Here is a 20,199-nt window from a genome sequence, read left to right as displayed (position 1 = left end):
CTTCTCAATTGTGTATTGTGTTCTGATTCATTTAGTGCCCTCCAGAACCTCTGTGTACTATACACATACCACCCCTTAGTACAACGAATCCAGGAATGTCTCCACTTGTTCACTGATCGTTGAGCCAATATGACGTTCATGTGGGTCCATGGTCATGTCGGAGTGTCGAGGAATGAAGCTACTGATGCTGCTGCCGCCAAGGCTGCAGCAAGACTATCTAGGTCTTTCAGCTGTTCTGTCCCTCCAGATGATATCTGTTGTCTTTATGGGAACAGACTCTGGGAAATTAAACAGATCTCGATGGCGTGGACAACATCCTCTCGTTCCTCTTGTCATGAGGAGATACTTTAAGCTTGACTGTGTATTGGGCATTGTTGTATCAGTCACCATCATTTGTAAGTGGAGATCGCACACCACACTGTGCTTACTGCAACCAACCACTGACAGTGTGCCATTTTCTGACCCAGTGTTGACTGTGTAACTGTTTACATTTTAATGTATGTTTGCCATCTGAATTATCAGATATGTTAACAGATGCAGCACGAGCTGTAATCGCATTGTACTTTTTATTCATTTGAGCCTTCTCTTCAAAGGGGAAGCAGTCATTTTTAACAATCCCTCTACTCCAATTGATTAGGCTCTTAAGTATTATTGATTTTAACTTCCTCCGGTAATTGACCATTTAAAAGTTGTGACATGGATGCTTATGACCTCAGCCGTTTTGCACCCTAAAGCAAGAACAACAATAATGCCACTGCCAAACTGTACTCGAAAACAGAGTTGACCACACAGTGCTGATCACAATACACTCTATTTCAGTGGTTGCTATGTAACCCATGCAATCTGGGTCCTTATCCCCAGCACCTGCTTTTTTTAACTACATAGTTGAGAGTTATCTTTAAAACACATCCTGCATTCCTGTAATCCTTCTGGCCTCAAGCTCCACAAATGTCCTACATAAACACCCTTTTCCCAAATGTTCTGTCTCTACTTCCCAATACCCTCTCCCTCATCATTGTATGCTGCCCCCCTGCGGGTTCGGGGGCTAGAATAGGCCCGCGGTATTCCTGCCTGTCGTAAGAGGCGACTAAAAGGAGTCTCAAATGTTTCGGCCTTATGTGATGGTCCCCTCTCGGGTTTGACCTCCATCTTTCTAAATTATTCCGAAGAGCGAGCCAATTGGGGAAGGGCGCCTTACATGGTGCACTGTATCCGTCGTGCATTGAGACCTTTAGCCGGCTTTTTCGTCGTTGCAATGGTGTCCCGCTCGTTTTCCATCTCTTGGGCGAGGATACGTCCCTGGGTGCGATTACCACGCTGCACTCTGCAGTGTTGCTTTTAACTGCGACGACGACCTTGGACTTTCTTGCACCTAAGATCCAACACGGTAGCCAGTCTGTTGTGGTGGGGCCGCCATGTACCCTGTTGGTTGTAGCCCCCTGACAACACAGGGATCGCTCTACTGATGCCTGCGCCGTTAACTCCCCACGTATGCCAAGGAGTAGATGCCCATCTCCCTGGGGCATTGGGACTCCCGGCAATGGCCATCCTGCCAGGTGGCCTTTGCTGTGGCTGGGTGGCGCCCGTGGGCAGGGCCCTTGGTCGGAGTAGGTGGCATCAGGGTGGATGCCACGCAATGAAGCGTGGCACATCTTCTCTTGCTGGTGGCCAGCCACCAGCAGTCTCTAAGCGTTCGAGGGACCATTTTAAAGGTAACGTTTATGACCCCAAATCGTTCCCCTCCCTCGCCACACCATGGGAGGAACGAAAGGCATTGAATGAAAGTGAGACTTATTCGCCCAGGTGTCTTGTCTGCACCAGAGCTGATGGGGAATCCTTTATATCCATGAAGCCTCAGTTCTTTGTAGAACATTTAGAGGACAAATTTGGGGAGGTGGAGGGCTTGTCCAAGATGCGGTCCGGATCGGTGTTGATAAAAACGGCATCCTCCGCCTAGTCGCGGGCCTTGCTCGCTTGTAATAAGCTGGGGGATGTCTCCGTAACTATCACGCCCCATAAAAGTCTGAATATGGTCCAGGGCATTATCTTCCACAGGGATCTCCTTTTACAGTCCGATGACAAGCTGCGCGCCAACTTGGAGCGACGAGGTGTCCATTTCGTCCGTCGCGTCCACCGGGGTCCGAGGGATCGTCAAGTTGCCACCGGTGCCTTCATCTTGGCCTTTGAGGGTGACACGTTACCTGAGAAGGTCAAGGTGATGGTGTACCGTTGTGATGTCAAGCCGTATATCCCTCCCCCGATGCGGTGCTTCAAGTGTTGGAAGTTCGGCCATATGTCTTCACGCTGTGCTTCCGACCTCGTATGTCGCGATTGCGGTTGACCATCCCATCCTGATCATCCCTGTGCCCTGCCTCCAATCTGTGTGAACTGTGGTGAGCACTATCCGCCTTGCTCGCCGGACTGTCCGATTCTGCAGAAGGAGCGGAAAATCATGGAAATCAAGACCCTCGACCGACTGACGTACACTGAGGCGAAGCGGAAATTTGATCGGCTTCATCCAGTGCGTATGACATCTTCTTATGCCGCAACTGTCACTCCTGCTACAGTCCCATCAGTTCCAGTCAGCTCTCAGAGTCGAAGGCCCACACCTGCCCCCTTGATGGTGGGGGGCACTAAACTCCCTGTTGCTCCTGCTCCATCTACTTCAGGAGCAACACCCCCCAAACCATCGGGGACATCAGTTCCCCCTTCCCAGCCGGAGAAGCGTAAGTCTTCTTCGGCTCCTCTCGCCAGGAAGGGTTCCCTTGGGGACCTCCCTTCGCAAGTTCCGACCGGTACAAAAGCAGACAGCCGCAAGTGGCTCAAACAACCACCGGTCCCTGGTCGTAGGGCCTCACGGTCATCGTCTGTCCCTGAGACTGACCCAGTGAAGCCCTCCCAGCCTGAACCACCGAAGGCACAGCAAGAGAAACAGAAGAAGAAGAAAGTCCCCAAGGCTAACGACATTGCGGTGGCACCCATCCCACCGCTTCCTACAAGCTCTGCGTCTGAGGACGAAGTGGAGATTCTGGCGTCCGCTGAGGACCTCGATCTCGCCGGTCCCTCGGACGCAATGGATAGCATTTGCACGGGTGCTCCTTCGGAGGAAGCAGGTGACCCAGCGGCGTAATCTGCCTTCCCAGTCCCGTCACACCTTTCCCAGCCATGGACAACACCATCCTCCAGTGGAACTGCAGCGGTTTCTTCCACCATCTAGCTGAGCTCCGCCAACTTATCAGCCTTCACCCTTTCTTCTGCATTGCTCTTCAGGAAACTTGGTTTCCAGCAATGCGAACCCCCGCCCTCCGTGGCTATCGGGGGTTATTATAAGAACCGAGCAGCTTATGAAAGGGTGTCTGGTGGCGTCTCCATATATGTCCTTCACACTCTGCACAGCGAGTCTGTCCCTCTCCAGGCACCTTTAGAGGCTGTCGCTGTACGGGTGTGGACGCCACAGGCTGTTACCATCTGCAGTCTTTACCTTCCACCGAGTGGTGATGTCTCGCAGCATGTCCTGGCTGCACTGGTAGCCCAATTGCCGCCACCTTTCTTGCTACTGGGCGACTTCAACGCCCATAACCCTCTGTGGGTGGGTCAGTGGCAACAGGTCGAGGCGCCATCGTTGAGCATTTATTGTCGCAGCTCGATCTCTCGCTGTTAAATGATGGTGCCTTCACACACTTCAGTGTGGTGCATGGCACATACTCCGCCATTGACCTTTTAATCTGTAGCCCTAGCCTCTTACCGTCTGTCCAATGGAGTGTGCATGACGACCTGTGTGGTAGTGACCACTTTCCGATCTTTCTGTCACACCACAGCGTCACTCTTCTGGGCGCCCTAGCAGATGGGCTATGAATAAGGCCGACTGGGACTTGTTCTCCTCCACTTCCGCTATTGAGCCTCTCTCTACTGATGACATTGATGCGGTGGTTAAATCGGTCACCACCGGCATCGTTACTGCCGCCGAATCTGCCATTCCCCGTTCTTCTGGGTCCCCTCGGTGGAGGGCTGTGCCTTGGTGGTCGCCTGAGATCGCTGAAGCGATTAAAGATCGCTGGCGGGCGCTCCAGCGTCACAAGCGACATCCCTCCATAGACCACCTTATCGCCTTCAAACGGCTGCATGCGCGGGCCTGCCTCCTTATCCGCCAAGGCAAGAAGGAGTGCTAGGAGCGGTATGTGTCCACCATTGGCCTCCATGTCACTCCATCGCAGGTCTGGGTGAAGATTCGACGCATCTACGGCTATCGGACCCCTGCCAGTGTCCCTGCGCTCTCACTGAATGGAGCAGTTTGTACAGACTCCGACGTCATTGCAAGCCGCTTGGCAGAGCATTTTGCTATGAGTTCCGCTTCTGCGAATTACCCCCAGGCCTTCCGCTCCATTAAAGAGCGGATGGAACGTCGGAGCCTTTCGTTTCGCACCCACCATCCTGAATCGTACAATGTTCCATTCAGTGAGTGGGAATTCCGCAGTGCCCTTGCCGCTTGTCCTGATACCGCTCCTGGACCAGATAGCATCCACTGCCAGATGCTGAAACACCTCTCAGTGGACTGCCAGCGACGGCTCCTCGACCTTTACAACCGTATTTGGGTCGAGGGTGAGTTTCCGTCGCAGTGGCGGGCAAGTATCGTTATCCTCATTCTGAAACCAGGCAAGAACCCTTTGGAGGTGGACAGCTACCGCCCCATTAGCCTCACCAATGTTCTTTGCAAGCTTCTCGAACGGATGGTGAGCCGGCGCTTGACTTGGGTACTGGAGTCTCGGGGCCTTCTGGCTCCATCTCAGGGTGGGTTCCGTAAAGGCCGCTCCGCCGCCGACAATCTGGTGAGCCTGGAGTCGGCCATCCGTACTGCCTTTGCCCGCCGTCGGCACCTGGTCGCTGTCTTTTTCGACATGCGGAAGGCGTACGATACGACATGGCGTCATCACATCCTTTCTACGCTTCATGGATGGGGTCTTCGGGGCCCTCTGCCGATCTTTATCAGAAATTTTCTGTCGTATCGTACCTTCCGCGTGCAAGTCGCAGCCTCATATAGTTCCACCCACGTCCAGGAGAACGGTGTGCCACAGGGTTCTGTTTTAAGTGTCTGCCTGTTTTTAATAGCCATTAACGGGCTCGCTGCGGCCGTGGGAACTTCTGTCTCCGCTTCCCTGTATGCTGACGACTTCTGCCTTTACTACAGCTCTACTGGCATTGCAGCTGTTGAACGTCAGCTACAGGGTGCTATCCGCAAGGCGCAGTCTTGGGCTGTAGCTCATGGGTTCCAGTTTTCGGCAGCCAAGACCTACGTAATGCATTTCTGCCGGCGATGCACTGTCCACCCGGAGCTGCGGCTTTATCTTGCCGGTGAACTTCTTTCAGTGGTGGAATCACAAAGGTTTTTGGGGGTGGTTTTCGATGCCCGGTTGACTTGGCTGCCTCATATCCGGCAGCTTAAACAGGCATGTTGGCGGCATCTAAATGCTCTGAGATGCTTGAGCCACACCCGCTGGGGCGCCGACCGATCTACCCTGTTGCGGCTCTACCAGGCGTTAATCCAGTCCCGTCTGGATTATGGGAGCCTGGCTTACGGCTCAGCATCCCCCTCTGCGTTGCGGGTGCTGGACCCAATACTACACAGCGGGATCCGACTTGCCACTGGTGCCTTCCGCACCAGCCCTGTGGACAGCATCCTTGTTGAGGCAGGTGTCTCTCCACTGCGGTTACGACACCAACAATTACTGGCTGCTTATGCTGCCCATGTTTTTAGTTTGCCCGGGCATCCAAATTACCGTGTCCTGTTCCCGCAGTCAGTCGTCCATCTGCCAGACCGTCGGCCCTGGTCGGGTTGTCCGATCGCCGTACGTGTCAAGGAGCTTCTCTGCGGGCTTGGGTTTTCCCCTGTTCCACCTCCTTTCCGGGCGCCTCTGCGTACACCCCCGTGGTGTGTTCCTCGCCCTTGCCTTCGGCTCGACTTGGCACAGGGCTCGAAGGACTCGGTCCCTCCAGAAGCCTTCCGCCGCCGCTTTTATTCCATCCTGGCCACGTATCAGGGCTCTGGAATTGTTTACACCGACGGTTCGATGGTTGCTGGTCGTGTCGGGTATGCGCTAACTCTAGGGGACCATTCCGAACAACGCTCCTTGGCGGCTGGCTGCAGCGTTTACACTGCTGAGCTGGTCGCCATCTTTCGAGCCCTAGAGTATATCCGCTCCTGCTCAGGTGAGTCCTTCGTTATCTGTAGCGATTTCCTGAGCGGTTTACGAGCTCTCGACCAGTGTTTTCCTCGTTCTCATCTGGTGATGGCTATCCATGAGTCCCTGCATACTCTTGCGCGTTGCGGCCGCTCTGTGGTCTTTGTGTGGACCCCCGGTCATGTCGGTATCCCGGGCAATGAACATGTTGACCGCCTGGCGAAAGAGGCCACGAGACAACCGTCTCTGGATGTTGGCCTCCCAGAGACTGATTTGCGGGCAGTCCTGCGCCGAAAAGTTTTTGCGCTTTGGTACGCTGAATGGCGTGATCGGATCACGCCCAATAAACTCCGTGCCATTAAGGAGATGACGACTGTGTGGCAGTCATCCATGCGAGCCCACCGCAGGGACTCAGTCGTCCTTTGTCGGCTCCGCATTGGCCACTCCCGGCTGACACACAGTTATTTACTGCGCCGGGAGGACCCTCCTGTATGTCGCTGCGGGGCGGCTTTGACAGTGGCCCACATTTTGTTGGCCTGCCCCCTTTTAGCTGTGGTCAGGCAGACATTTGCGCTGCCTGATACGCTCCCTGCCCTTTTATCTGATGACCCTGTTATGGCTGCCTTAGTTTTAAGTTTTATTATGGCAGGGGGTTTTTATTTTTTAATCTGAGTGTTTCTGTTTTATTTTATTGTTTTGTGTTGATTCTGGCCTTTGGCCTACGGTTTTAAACTAATTTTTAATGTGTTTTCGGTGGTTGGCTTTTCCTTTTTTTGTTCCTATGGTCGGCCAACCACCGTCACACTCTGTGTGATTTTATTTCGTTTTGTCTGGTCCTTGTCTATGTTTCTTTTTTTCTGTGTCGTCTGTCTCCTATTCTGTTGAACATTTTTTATTCTCTGTGGGTATTTTTAGTATTTTGGAAAAAGGGACCGATGACCTCTGCAGTTGGGCCCTTTAATCCTTAAACCAACCAATTGTATGCTGTGGAAACTCTTTGGCTCTAATGCCCATGTGTCCCATTCCTATCTCGTGCTCCTGCTGTATCCTTTCTGTAAGCTACTTTCACTTACAGTCCCTCCTGCTCCCCACCCAACATGACACAACCCTTCACTCCAGACTACCTGTCAAACTGGAGTCTTGGCATTGTGTGTGTGTGTGTGTGTGTGTGTGTGTGTGTGTGTGTGTGAGGGGCGGGAGGGGGGGGGGAAGTCGGCGACTTGCCTGTGTATTTGGACGTTTATTCTAGCTCGAAAAAGGATTTGTTCGAAAGGTAGTGAAGTTTTCATTCTTTCATGTGTATTTGGCAGTGATTTGGCGCTTTTATTGTTCGGTGAGTTGTTACCTTCCATCTTAAATCACCAGATCTTTCCATACCGTATTAATATTACAATAAATTAAATAAAGGTACAGATCCTCAGGTCTGAAAAGTCGAATGTTCCTTTTCTGCACATTTTTTGTGCCTGTTAATCACAAATTCTGGTCTGTGTCTCCTAGTCAGCTATTCTCCTGTACTATCTGTTGATACACAGTTGTCTTTGTCTTTGTTGTGTTTGAGGCTTTTTCACTATAAGATGAGGCTTTTTCAAAAATTTGTCAAAATTGTAAAATATAGGGTCATCTTACATTCACAAATTAAACTGTTGTTCCTGAGGTCAGTGTTGTGTAATAGCTTAATATAGGGGTTGTCTTAAAGATGAAGCTTTAGCAGCTGAGGTCACATGCAGATTTAATTTGGAGAATTTGGAAGGGTGGGAGGGGGGAACAGTGGCACCATCTCGGCTGAGCACTAGGACAATTGTGAGGAGGGGAATAATGAGAGGACAGCAAATGAATCATCATGCTACTAACTGAAGGAATGTATAAAGCACACCTTGGCTTTGTGCAAAATTCTCCCCTGCATAAACTGCAGTTCACCTGCATCTAATTACAGTTGGAAATGAACAGACATTAAAATTGAGCAAATACGCAAAACTAATATATGTTTCTACACGAGATAAATTAATTCTAACAAAAATACCTTCACTGAGAACACATTTAAAGTGGCACAACAAATGGGACAGAAACGCCAACTGTGATGCTAAAACTGCTGCTGCTGCAGCTCTACAGCAGTACTTGATTTCAAGGTACTCAACGGAGTTAACCCGAAGTGGTATGATTTCTGCTGAGTCAGCTGTTATGAGGCAGGAGAGTACAATGTATTGTTGTCATTCAGTTTGCTTATGTAATTCTTCCCTAGAAAACCATACCAAGAAAAAAGCTGCCTCAGGGCATATTGTTACATGCCAAGAAAAGGGATAGGTGACGAACGACCCAATTCTTGATTAGTTCAAGGTTATTTGGAACAGAATACCAGGGTTTTTTCTTAAAAGAAGAAAAATGTTGGTGATTGTGGCTTTCAGGGGACACCTTATCCAGGAAGTTAAAGCTCTGATAAAGAACAATATCACCTGGTAATAATTCCTGGTGACAAGACCTCACAACTTCAAGTAATGGATGTTGTTGTGAATAGACCTTTTATGGCTCGCCTTCCATGGCTTTCTGATAAAGAAATCCTTGATATCTGTGCTGGACTAGTGGATCCTTTCTATCTGGGGCTTAATCTTAACTGAATCTGTAATGAAAAGATTCAGAAAGTGTTGCACATCCACTGCTATGAGTGGCTCAGAAGATGACATAAAACGGGAGGAAATGGTGGTAGGCTTATAAATGAAGATGATGATACAAGTAGTTGTGGTGGTGGTGGTGATTAGAATTGGTATCATCAGGGACTAGTTGGTTAGATAGTAATTAATAAAGGAGGTGAAGATAAATATTAATGTAAACCATTTAATTTTGTTTTATTTTTCTTTGTATTGCTCAAATGTAGACAACCAGTAAATGACATAAGTTTAGATAGGTAAAATGTTAGCTTTTTGAGTGTGACACTTTATACCAATTGAACAGCTTGTAATTTTGATTAGTCAGAATATGTTAAAAATAAAAATTTATTAAGGAGGCTCTTAAAAAAAGGGGCAGATGGTCTTACATTCAGCTTCGTATTATAGTCAGGTAAATCAAGTGTATTGTTACCTTTTTACATGTGACTGTTTATTACAGGAAAGAAATGGTTAATTCCAAAAGGTGAAACTTATGTATCTTTAGCTCTTTGTGTTTGTGTAGATCAGTTTTCTCACACCATAATTAGGTGCTCATGATTATTGCTTTATTACTGGAGTTTTTCGCTTTTGTTTGTGAATAAGTAGCTGGCAGTGGAAATGATTATATTTGTATGACAGTTAACCATATCTCCATTTCCATTCTAGATTGGATTTTATCATGTATATTGTTACAAATGTCATTCTCCTTTTGCTTTCTACAGATTGAGCGATGTAACTTTTTTCTGTACAATATGGTGGAAACAGCACGCCGTGGAGAAGAAGTGACTGGCCGACTAGTCCATTTCTTACTTTCTGTAAGTTTACCGTTAAGATAAATTTCAGTTATCTGTACTGTTTGCATTATTAACAATCATTTCATTAAGGGTTGTCTGTGACTGTAACTTGCAGGTTGGGAATTCTTTCATTAATAGTGTGCAGTTGCCAGTCACATTATTTTATTGTACTGTTGTAGTCGGAACTGCAATTCTATTGTCAAGGACTACAGTGCCTTTTTGGTTTGTTATTTCTGCTTCAGTTAATGAATGATATAGTTGTTAGGTGCAATAAACAAAAAAGTAAAAAATGTCAGACAAGATAAACAAAATGTACGGGGTGTTCGAAAAGTCTCTCCGCAGTGCCGTATGATTGTTAACCACGCATGCCGTATGCCGCAGTGAATATACCAAAATGAAACTCAGTGAAATAAAAGTTATTAATTTATTGAATATTCATTTTTACTTACAAATTTCCATATTAAATATTGAAAGTGTCTTCCACTTGAAGGGAAGTTGCCCAGGCAGGCGAACAATCATACGGCACTGCAGAGAGACTTTTTGAACACCCGGTATAAAGTATGAGAGGATATCCAAAACAAATGGAAGGGTCAATCCAACTGAAGTGGTCCAATAAAAATTAAGTTGGTTGCTTGACCATTTTTAAATATTTTAATTTTTTATATGTGATTATTCTATAATTGAGAAGTTCACCTTTCAGCTTTACTGAATGGTGGCCATTTTCATTTGCAAGCGAGCGATGATGTTTCAGTGTAGAGACATTAGCAAAAATATGAATATCTCTGCTCTGGGTTAAGTTACAACATTACAATTGACATGATTGTTTATAGAAAAGTGTCCTCATGACCTCCAAAGTTTGGTATCCAAATTTTCAAAAATCCACTTTTTAGGCTCAAAAATAACAAACAAGGAGTGATTTATGAGAGTCTAATTTTCTATAGTTAGATATCATACACCACTAGCCTCATATAGAGCAAGAAAACTTACAAATGTCTCTTTAACTTTTTATGAATTTTTGAAATTTGAAAATTTTCATTTTTTGTAAAGTTTGCGGTTAGGTATCTCAGGTGGGACCGAATATAAAAATATGATTTTTAAACAATTTGTACACTTATATGATAGCAACGTACTGTAAAAATTTCAACATTGGTATCTGACTGTGAACAAAGATATGAATTTTTGAAAATGAGGAGATAATTCACATTACAACTGATCTTATGGCTGTTGCCTATTCATGTGTGATATTGGCGGGATATAATCAATTATTATTAAAGTAAGGTACTGAATTATATACAAAAAGTGGAAACATCACTGAAATTAACAATTATATTATTTTGACGTACTTAAAATAAATATTTTCAATTAACATCCTTCGAGATGCAACTGTTCCTAAACCTGGTGTTGAATGTTATGAACACTTATTTCTTTAGACTGCTTCTGTGATATAGAATAAGACCTCCCAATTGCTGTGGTAAGTTCAAGCACTGAAAGTCTCCTTAAACCATTTTTTATTGGTACCCAAACTTTGTCACTAGTAGATTTCTTGAATGATGTTCAAATCTGGTTTGAAGGGTTGTTTTCATATGCAGAACCACTTCTTCTTTCTTGATGAGAAAATAGGTAATGCCTTTTAATATTATCCTTGCAAAAGACATGCATGTCCTGTACTCTGAGAATTTCACCTGTGGTTGGTCTTTGTAGGCTGGTTTTATTTACTTCAAGTTTTGTTGTACCTCCTACTCCATCACATGCATTTTTGCCATGGCAAGATGCAAAACAGTGCCATTCAGCCTCCAACCCAAAGTCTACTTTGTGGTTGCACATATTTGAAAAATTCTTTTTGTTCTCATACTGACTACCACTTCCATCTGGAAAGTATATCAGCTTCTCAACCTTGGGAAAATTTTCTTTTATGTAATTTATTACATACTTTTGAAACACATGTACAACCAAAGCGTTGTGCTCCAAGTAGTCACTTAGAATGCAAATTGAAGAACTGAAAACTTCATCTTTCTCATTTTTCAAGCAGAGAATAAATGGATGCACTGTTGCCTGGTCATTGACCCAGTGGTACCATTGTATTGCACCCTGAATCACAAATGTAAAATTTTCTGCAAAATAAGCTATCACTATGCATTCAGTTTCATGAAGTTATGCTTTTTATTCCTTCAAAAACTTATTGGATTTTAGAAACATAATGGTGACTTTTGAGTTTTTGTAAGTTATCAGTTAAAGATTCCAAGTACTCTTCCTGAAATTTAACCACTGTTATCATTTCTGCCCTGTCAGTTGTGACCCATTGTTTGAAGGTAATGCTGTCTGGCATTTCCTCATCATATTCGTGAAACAATTCAATAACAGTTCCCTTACCAGGACATTTCTTACATAAACTCATCATGCAGTCAAACTGTTAGTGTCACAGACCATTAAATCTAGTAACTCTTTGTAGTTAAGGTCACTGAGTTTTGCACCCGCAATCATCAGTTTGACATTTTGATGATATAAACAAACACATTTAGGGTGGAGGCCACAAAATTTTGACTTTCCAATTTTGCATTCGGGGTGAGAATTTTTGAAAGCTACATTAAGTTCATTTAAATTTGACAGTACTAGTTGTTCCTGCCTTGTTACTTTAACTCCATTTATAACAACTCCTTTGCTATCTTTGCAACCTAGGCACATTCTACTGTTTTCATCATCTTCAAAAAACTGTTGGATCTTTTTAATTGTTTCTTCACTTATACCTACTCCTTTCTTCCTTCCTAAAACTGGAAGAATGCCTTGCTCTTTCACTAATTTTCCAGTTAGTTTAACCAAACGATGAGAAATGTTGAATTCATGAACTATTTTTTCTCTTGACCATGAGTCAGGGAGAAAACTTAAAATTTTAACCTTTTCCTCTTTAGGTGTCACATTTAATTTTTAATTTCTCTATTAAGCTCAAATAGTCAGTGTCAGATGACGCTGGTGGTAGGTTTTCTTCTTCTTTAGAAATAATGTTGGTATCTGTATTATTAAAGCATGATTCCAAGTCTTTTCTAATTTTGTCTGAAATTTGTTGTACCTTATTTTCAATAGCTGCTTTTCTTTCTTTGCTACTTAATTTTATTATTTTCGAAGCAGGAGATATGTATAACCTAGAACAAGCAAAATCCAATATGCTAATAGCTTCCTCATTAGGAATATAAATGTCATTAACAAGGTTACATGATTCTGGTTCTGGATTCACAACAAATATTTTTGAGTAACAATTTGGGCACAGGGAATTTCCAGGAATCACATCACATTACATTTCACTTGGGAATCTGTTTCACTCTCACATGGCAAGGACAAATGTTCAAGTTTTATTTCCCTCAAACCTTTAATAATAGGCTTTTTATGAACTTAAAGTGAATCACAGAACTTTCTTCCAAAAATGTGGTTGTACTTCAGAATATATTTCTTCTCATGATACTCGCACACTGATGTTACAGAAGAACTTACTCGAAATTTAAACAGTTTGTCTAACTTCATCAAAGTCATTGACATTTTTCTAGTTTTTTGAAACTGAACCGTAAACTGTTTTGTGACACCCCTCACTTGCTATCTGTCCAACAGAGCACTGTTCATCCATATTATTACATTCCAGTTAATCTCTCAAAACTAATTACAAATTACACACAGAACAAAGCACATAACACCCGGCAATAAAGTACTTCTACAGTGCCACAGCCAGCAATAATGTACTTCTTTATTGACAATAAACCTAAACACAGATGGTCATTCTTATTACCATAGAACAAATGTGAAAGCTCCTATTGTTTAATATCACATTATTGAAAATAAATAAACTAAATGAATATTGGGTGATAGTGTTTACCAATTAAATTAAATTAAATTTTATTACAATAAAACAATAAACAATTTAAATAGGCAACAGCCATAAGATCCGTTCTGGAGTAATGTGAATTATTTCCTCATTTTCAAAAATTCATATCTTTCTTTGTTCAGTCACATATCAGTGTTGAAATTTTTACAGTATGTTGCTATCATATAAGTGTACAAACCGTGCAAAAATCATATTTTTATATTCAGTCCCACCTGAGATAACTAACCCCAAATTAACAAAAACAAAAATTTTCAAATTTCAAAAATTCATAAAAAATTAAGGAAACATTTGTAAGTGTTCTTGCTCTATATAAGGCTAGTAGTGTATGATATCTAATTATAGGAAAAATAGACTATCACAAATAACTCCTTGTCTGTTATTTTTGGGCCTAAAAAGTGGGTTTTTGAAAATTTGGATACCAAACTTTGGAGGTCATTTTGACTGGTTATTTTTGAATTTAGGGTATTTTGTGTAATAGACAATGTTGTAGAGGACACTTTTCTAAAAGCAATAATGTCATTTGCAATGTTGTAACTTAACCCAGTGCAGAGATATTCAAATTTTCACCAATGTCTCCAGACTGAAAAATCGTCGCATGCCTACAAATAAAAATGGCCGCCAGCCAGTAAAGGTACAAGATAAATTATTTTAAAAAACTGTTTTGAACTTCTCAAATATAGGGCAATCACATAAAAAAATTAAAATATTTAAAAATGGTCAAGCAACCATCACTGGACCACTTCATATGGATTGACCCGGATTTGTTTTTTAAAAGCTATATATTTTCAAATTGTTTACAAGACAACCTTACCCCCCTTCAAAATTCTTTCCATTACAACTAGCACATTTGTCCCTCTGGTGCTTCCAATCTTCAAAACTTTTTTTGTAATCATGTTTAGCAATGGCCAAGAGCTCGTCCCTTATTTTTTTCTTGACTTCTTCAGTGTTGTCAAATAAGTGTCCTTTCATGTTCCTTTTCATGAGTGGAAATAAGAAAAAGTTGCACGGAGCCAGGTCAGGCGAGTAAGGTGCTTGAGGCAGCAGAGCCATGTCATTTTTAGCCAAAAACTGTCTAACAGAGATGGCTGTGTGTGCAGGAGCATTGTCACGGATGAAAAGGAACAAGTATCCTTTCTGCCACAAATGAACACTGTTGTGCAATCTTCTTAAAACTTCAAAATAAAAGATCTGTGAGCACAAGCTCTCAAATTTTTCAATGTTTTCATGAATTTTAGCAGTTGATGGATGCCCAGAACAAGGTTTGTCATCACTCAGCATGTCACCATTTTTAAATCGAGCAAACCTCTTATACACTTGAGATTTTCCCTTAGTGTCATCTTGGTAAGCAGTTTTCAACTATAAAACAGTTTCAGTAGCATTTTTACCCGAGTAGAAAAATTTCACAGCTGCATGTTGTTCACTTAAACTTGCTGTCATAAAAAATGAAACAAGAACAAAACAGTGTTAGCAAAAACAGTCACTCCAGGTGAACAGAACAAGCCAGGTCAGCAACACAGGTGGCACTGAACTGGCAGTGAGCTGCACTACAAACGCCTAGTGGCAGAAATGTGTACTACAAGCTCCGCCCATAGCAATGTTATTCCGTTTTTGTGTTGTGTTAATGATACTTGCATTTGAACATGAAATGTTCATTTTCTCCATTGGCAAAAAGTTTCCACATTTGCAGTTACATAACTTCCCCCCCCCATGAACCATGGACCTTGCCGTTGGTGGGGAGGCTTGCGTGCCTCAGCGATACAGATGGCCATACCGTAGGTGCAACCACAACGGAGGGGTATCTGTTGAGAGGCCAGACAAACATGTGGTTCCTGAAGAGGGGCAGCAGCCTTTTCAGTAGTTGCAGGGGCAACAGTCTGGATGATTGACTGATCTGGCTTGTAACATTAACCAAAACGGCCTTGCTGTGCTGGTACTGCGAACGGCTGAAAGCAAGGGGAAACTACAGCCGTAATTTTTACCGAGGGCATGCAGCTTTACTGTATTATTAAATGATGATGGCGTCCTCTTTGGTAAAATATTCCGGAGGTAAAATAGTCCCCCATTCGGGTCTCCGGGCGGGGACTACTCAAGAGGACGTCGTTATCAGTAGAAAGAAAGCTGGCGTTCTACGGATCGGAGCGTGGAATGTCAGATCCCTTAATCGGGCAGGTAGGTTAGAAAATTTAAAAAGGGAAATGGATAGGTTAAAGTTAGATATAGTGGGAATTAGTGAAGTTCGGTGGCAGGAGGAACAAGACTTTTGGTCAGGTGATTACAGGGTTATAAATACAAAATCAAATAGGGGTAATGCAGGAGTAGGTTTAATAATGAATAAAAAAATAGGAGTGCGGGTTAGCTACTACAAACAGCATAGTGAACGCATTATTGTGGCCAAGATAGACACGAAGCCCACGCCTACTACAGTAGTACAAGTTTATATGCCAACTAACTCTGCAGATGATGAAGAAATTGATGAAATGTATGACGAGATAAAAGAAATTATTCAGGTAGTGAAGGGAGACGAAAATTTAATAGTCATGGGTGACTGGAATTCGTCAGTAGGAAAAGGGAGAGAAGGAAACATAGTAGGTGAATATGGATTGGGGGGAAGAAATGAAAGAGGAAGCCGCCTTGTAGAATTTTGCACAGAGCATAACTTAATCATAGCTAACACTTGGTTCAAGAATCATAAAAGAAGGTTGTATACCTGGAAGAATCCTGGAGATACTAATAGGTATCAGATAGATTATATAATGGTAAGACAGAGATTTAGGAACCAGGTTTTAAATTGTAAGACATTTCCAGGGGCAGATGTGGACTCTGACCACAATCTATTGGTTATGGACTGCAGATTGAAACTGAAGAAACTGCAAAAAGGTGGGAATTTAAGGAGATGGGACCTGGATAAACTGAAAGAACCAGAGGTCGTAGAGAGTTTCAGGAAGAGCATAAGGGAACAATTGACAGGAATGGGGGAAAGAAATACAGTAGAAGAAGAATGGGTAGCTCTGAGGGATGAAGTAGTGAAGGCAGCAGAGGATCAAGTAGGTAAAAAGACGAGGGCTAATAGAAATCCTTGGGTAACAGAAGAAATATTGAATGTAATTGATGAAAGGAGAGAATATAAAAATGCAGTAAATGAAGCAGGCAAAAAGGAATACAAACGTCTCAAAAATGAGATCGACAGAAAGTGCAAAATGGCTAAGCAGGGATGGCTAGAGGACAAATGTAAGGATGTAGAAAATGTAAGGATGTAGAGGCTTGTCTCACTAGGGGTAAGATAGATACTGCCTACAGGAAAATTGCCGGCCGAAGTGGCCGTGCGGTTAAAGGCGCTGCAGTCTGGAACCGCAAGACCGCTACGGTCGCAGGTTCGAATCCTGCCTCGGGCATGGATGTTTGTCATGTCCTTAGGTTAGTTAGGTTTAACTAGTTCTAAGTTCTAGGGGACTAATAACCTCAGCAGTTGAGTCCCATAGTGCTCAGAGCCATTTGAACCATTTTGAACAGGAAAATTAAAGAGGCCTTTGGAGAGAAGAGAACCATTTGTATGAATATCAAGAGCTCAGATGGCAACCCAGTTCTAAGCAAAGAAGGGAAGGCAGAAAGGTGGAAGGAGTATATAGAGGGTCTATACAAGGGCGATGTACTTGAGGACAATATTATGGAAATGGAAGAGGATGTAGATGAAGATGAAATGGGAGATAAGATACTGCGTGAAGAGTTTGACAGAGCACTGAAAGACCTGAGTCAAAACAAGGCCCCGGGAGTAGACAACATTCCATTAGAACTACTGATGGCCTTGGGAGAACCAGTCATGACAAAACTCTACCATCTGGTGAGCAAGATGTATGAGACAGGCGAAATACCCACAGACTTCAAGAAGAATATAATAATTCCAATCCCAAAGAAAGCAGGTGTTGACAGATGTGAAAATTACCGAACTATCAGTTCAATAAGTCACAGCTGCAAAATACTAATGCGAATTATTTACAGACGAATGGAAAAACTGGTAGAAGCGGACCTCGGGGAAGATCAGTTTGGATTCCATAGAAATGTTGGAACACGTGAGGCAATACTAACCTTACGACTTATCTTAGAAGAAAGATTAAGAAAAGGCAAACCTACGTTTCTAGCATTTGTAGACTTAGAGAAAGCTTTTGACAACGTTAACTCAAATTCTGAAGGTGGCAGGGGTAAAATACAGGGAGCAAAATGCTATTTACAATTTGTACAGAAACCAGATGGCAGTTATAAGAGTCGAGGGGCATGAAAGGGAAGCAGTGGTTGGGAAAGGAGTGAGACAGGGTTGTAGCCTCTCCCCGATGTTATTCAATCTGTATATTGAGCAAGCAGTAAAGGAAACAAAAGAAAAATTCGGAGTAGGTATTAAAATTCATGGAGAAGAAGTAAAAACTTTGAGGTTCGCCGATGACATTGTAATTCTGTCAGAGACAGCAAAGGACTTGGAAGAGTAGTTGGACGGAATGGACAGTGTCTTGAAAGGAGGATATAAGATGAACATCAACAAAAGCAAAACGAGGATAATGGAATGTAGTTGAATTAAATCGGGTGATGCTGAGGGAATTAGATTAGGAAATGGGACACTTAAAGTAATAAAGGAGTTTTGCTATTTGGGGAGCAAAATAACTGATGATGGTCGAAGTAGAGTGGATATAAAATGTAGACTGGCAATGGCAAGGAAAGCGTTTCTGAAGAAGAGAAATTTGTTAACATCGAGTATAGATTGAAGTGTCAGTAAGTCGTTTCTGAAAGTATTTGTATGGAGTGTAGCCATGTATGGAAGTGAAACATGGACAATAAATAGTTTGGACAACATGAGAATAGAAGCCTTCGAAATGTGGTGCTACAGAAGAATGCTGAAGATTAGATGGGTAGATCACGTAACTAATGAGGAGGTATCGAATAGGATTGGGGCACAACTTGACTAGAAGAAGGGATCGGTTGGTAGGACATGTCCTTACGCATCAAGGGATCACAAATTTAGCATTGGAGGGCAGCGTGGAGGGTAAAAATCGTAGAGGGAGACCAAGAGATGATTACACTAAGCAGATTCAGAAGGATGTAGGTTGCAGTAGGTACTGGGAGATGAAGCAGCTTGCACAGGATAGAGTAGCATGGAAAGCTGCATCAAACCAGTCTCAGGACTGAAGACCACAACAACAACAACTTTTAATTTGTATTCTAGGATGCTTTAAAGAAGCATATATTGTATTATCATCCCTTAGTGGCAGGTGTGATTTGACGCGATGGATGAGAATGGGATATAGATGCAGGGAAAGCTGGAAGTGGTGGTGTTCATTTACTGCTTCGTGGCAAACGGAAGCAGATGTAATGCCCATAAGGTGTCACTGTAGTTATTGAGAAAGTAGTTGCAGTTCCTCACAGATGTTGCATAATTAAAATTCCTATCACATGTAAACAATTATAAAAATATTGAAAACTTACTCTCGTCTTTTTAATATATTTACTACTGTCTGCATTTGATAGTAATTTTACATTGTTGGTCTTTTCCAGAGTTTGTTTTGATGGCAACTCATTAGAGTCAAAACTGGTTAACTGCTGTTGACAATTCACGAGAGTCGAAACAGTTTAAGTGTAATACATCTACTAAATGCGATCAAAACATTTGTGAATACAAGTGCATGAAGCAGTTGTTCTTGAAATCGGCAGCCAGACATGTTTATATACTGTTTCAAAATCTGTGTATTGTTTTTCTGTTTCCATGTTTGTGGTCAATGTCTATACGAAACAACCTTGTACAGAAACGGATCTCCCATGCCTTATCTCTCCTGTCACCCAGCAAGTCCCAAAGTCCCTCTGACCGGCCACAGAGGAGCATTCCCTTCGTGACTGTAGCAACTGAATCACAATCTCCACCAGGATTTTGACTACCTCTCATCGTGCCCTGAAATGAGGAATGTCCTATGTACTATCCCACTCACCCTTCACACAGTGGTAATCTGCCACCCACCAAACCTCCACAGTATTCTCATCCATCCCTACTCAACCCATGCTCCTAACCCCCTTTGCCTCACGGCTCGTATTCGTGAGATAGAAGACCTGTCTCATACATCCTCCCACTGCAACCTACTCCAATCCGGTCAAAAGCATCACCTACCCAATCTATGGCAGGACTACCTGTGAAACTAGTTGTGTGATCCACAAGCTAAGCTGCAACCACTGTGCTGCGTTCTATGTAGACGTGACAACTAACAAGCTGTCCGCACGAATGGCCATCGACAAACTGTAGCCACGAGACAGCTGGACTACCCAGTTGCTGAGCACGCTGCCCGACACAATGTTCTTCATTTCAGTGACTACTTCTCAGCCAGTGCCCATCTGCACCCTTCCCATCAACAACAGCTTTTCTGAACTGGGCAGGTGGCATCTCTCCTTCGCAGTATATCCTACTTTCTCGTAATCCTCCTGGCCTCAAATCTTTAGTCACTGTCCTTCATCCACCTGTCCCTTCCCTGCTACCACTCTAGCACTGGAGCCTTCTATTCCACCAACACACCCACTCTTTACTTCTCTCCTTTTCTGCTCCTGTTTAATTTCAGATACTTTGTGTCTTATTTTGGAAAGGTAGTTGATTATTTTTATAAATTGCCACTGTTTGACATTCAGAAAAATTATGACAAATTGGTTAACCAGTTCCACACTATAGTCAGCATTCACATTTATGGCCTCTGGGCCAG

At 43.3% G+C, this 20,199-nt stretch overlaps 1 protein-coding gene across 2 annotated transcripts in view; it reads left to right on the top strand.

Annotated features, from left to right (window-relative positions):
- LOC126203483 (bleomycin hydrolase) overlaps positions 1 to 20,199 on the top strand; it is a 104,814-nt gene that overhangs the window by 45,796 nt on the left and 38,819 nt on the right. For both annotated transcript variants that reach the window (XM_049937806.1, XM_049937805.1), the window contains exon 4: positions 9,538 to 9,630. In XM_049937806.1, coding sequence (XP_049793763.1) covers positions 9,538 to 9,630 — 93 coding nt within the window. The remainder of the gene's footprint in view (positions 1 to 9,537; positions 9,631 to 20,199) is intronic.

The sequence above is a fragment of the Schistocerca nitens genome, chromosome 9 (assembly GCF_023898315.1).
Source record: "Schistocerca nitens isolate TAMUIC-IGC-003100 chromosome 9, iqSchNite1.1, whole genome shotgun sequence".
Taxonomy (NCBI): domain Eukaryota; kingdom Metazoa; phylum Arthropoda; class Insecta; order Orthoptera; family Acrididae; genus Schistocerca; species Schistocerca nitens.
Note: the sequence above shows the minus strand (reverse complement) of the source record. Positions and strands in the feature narration are given on the sequence as shown.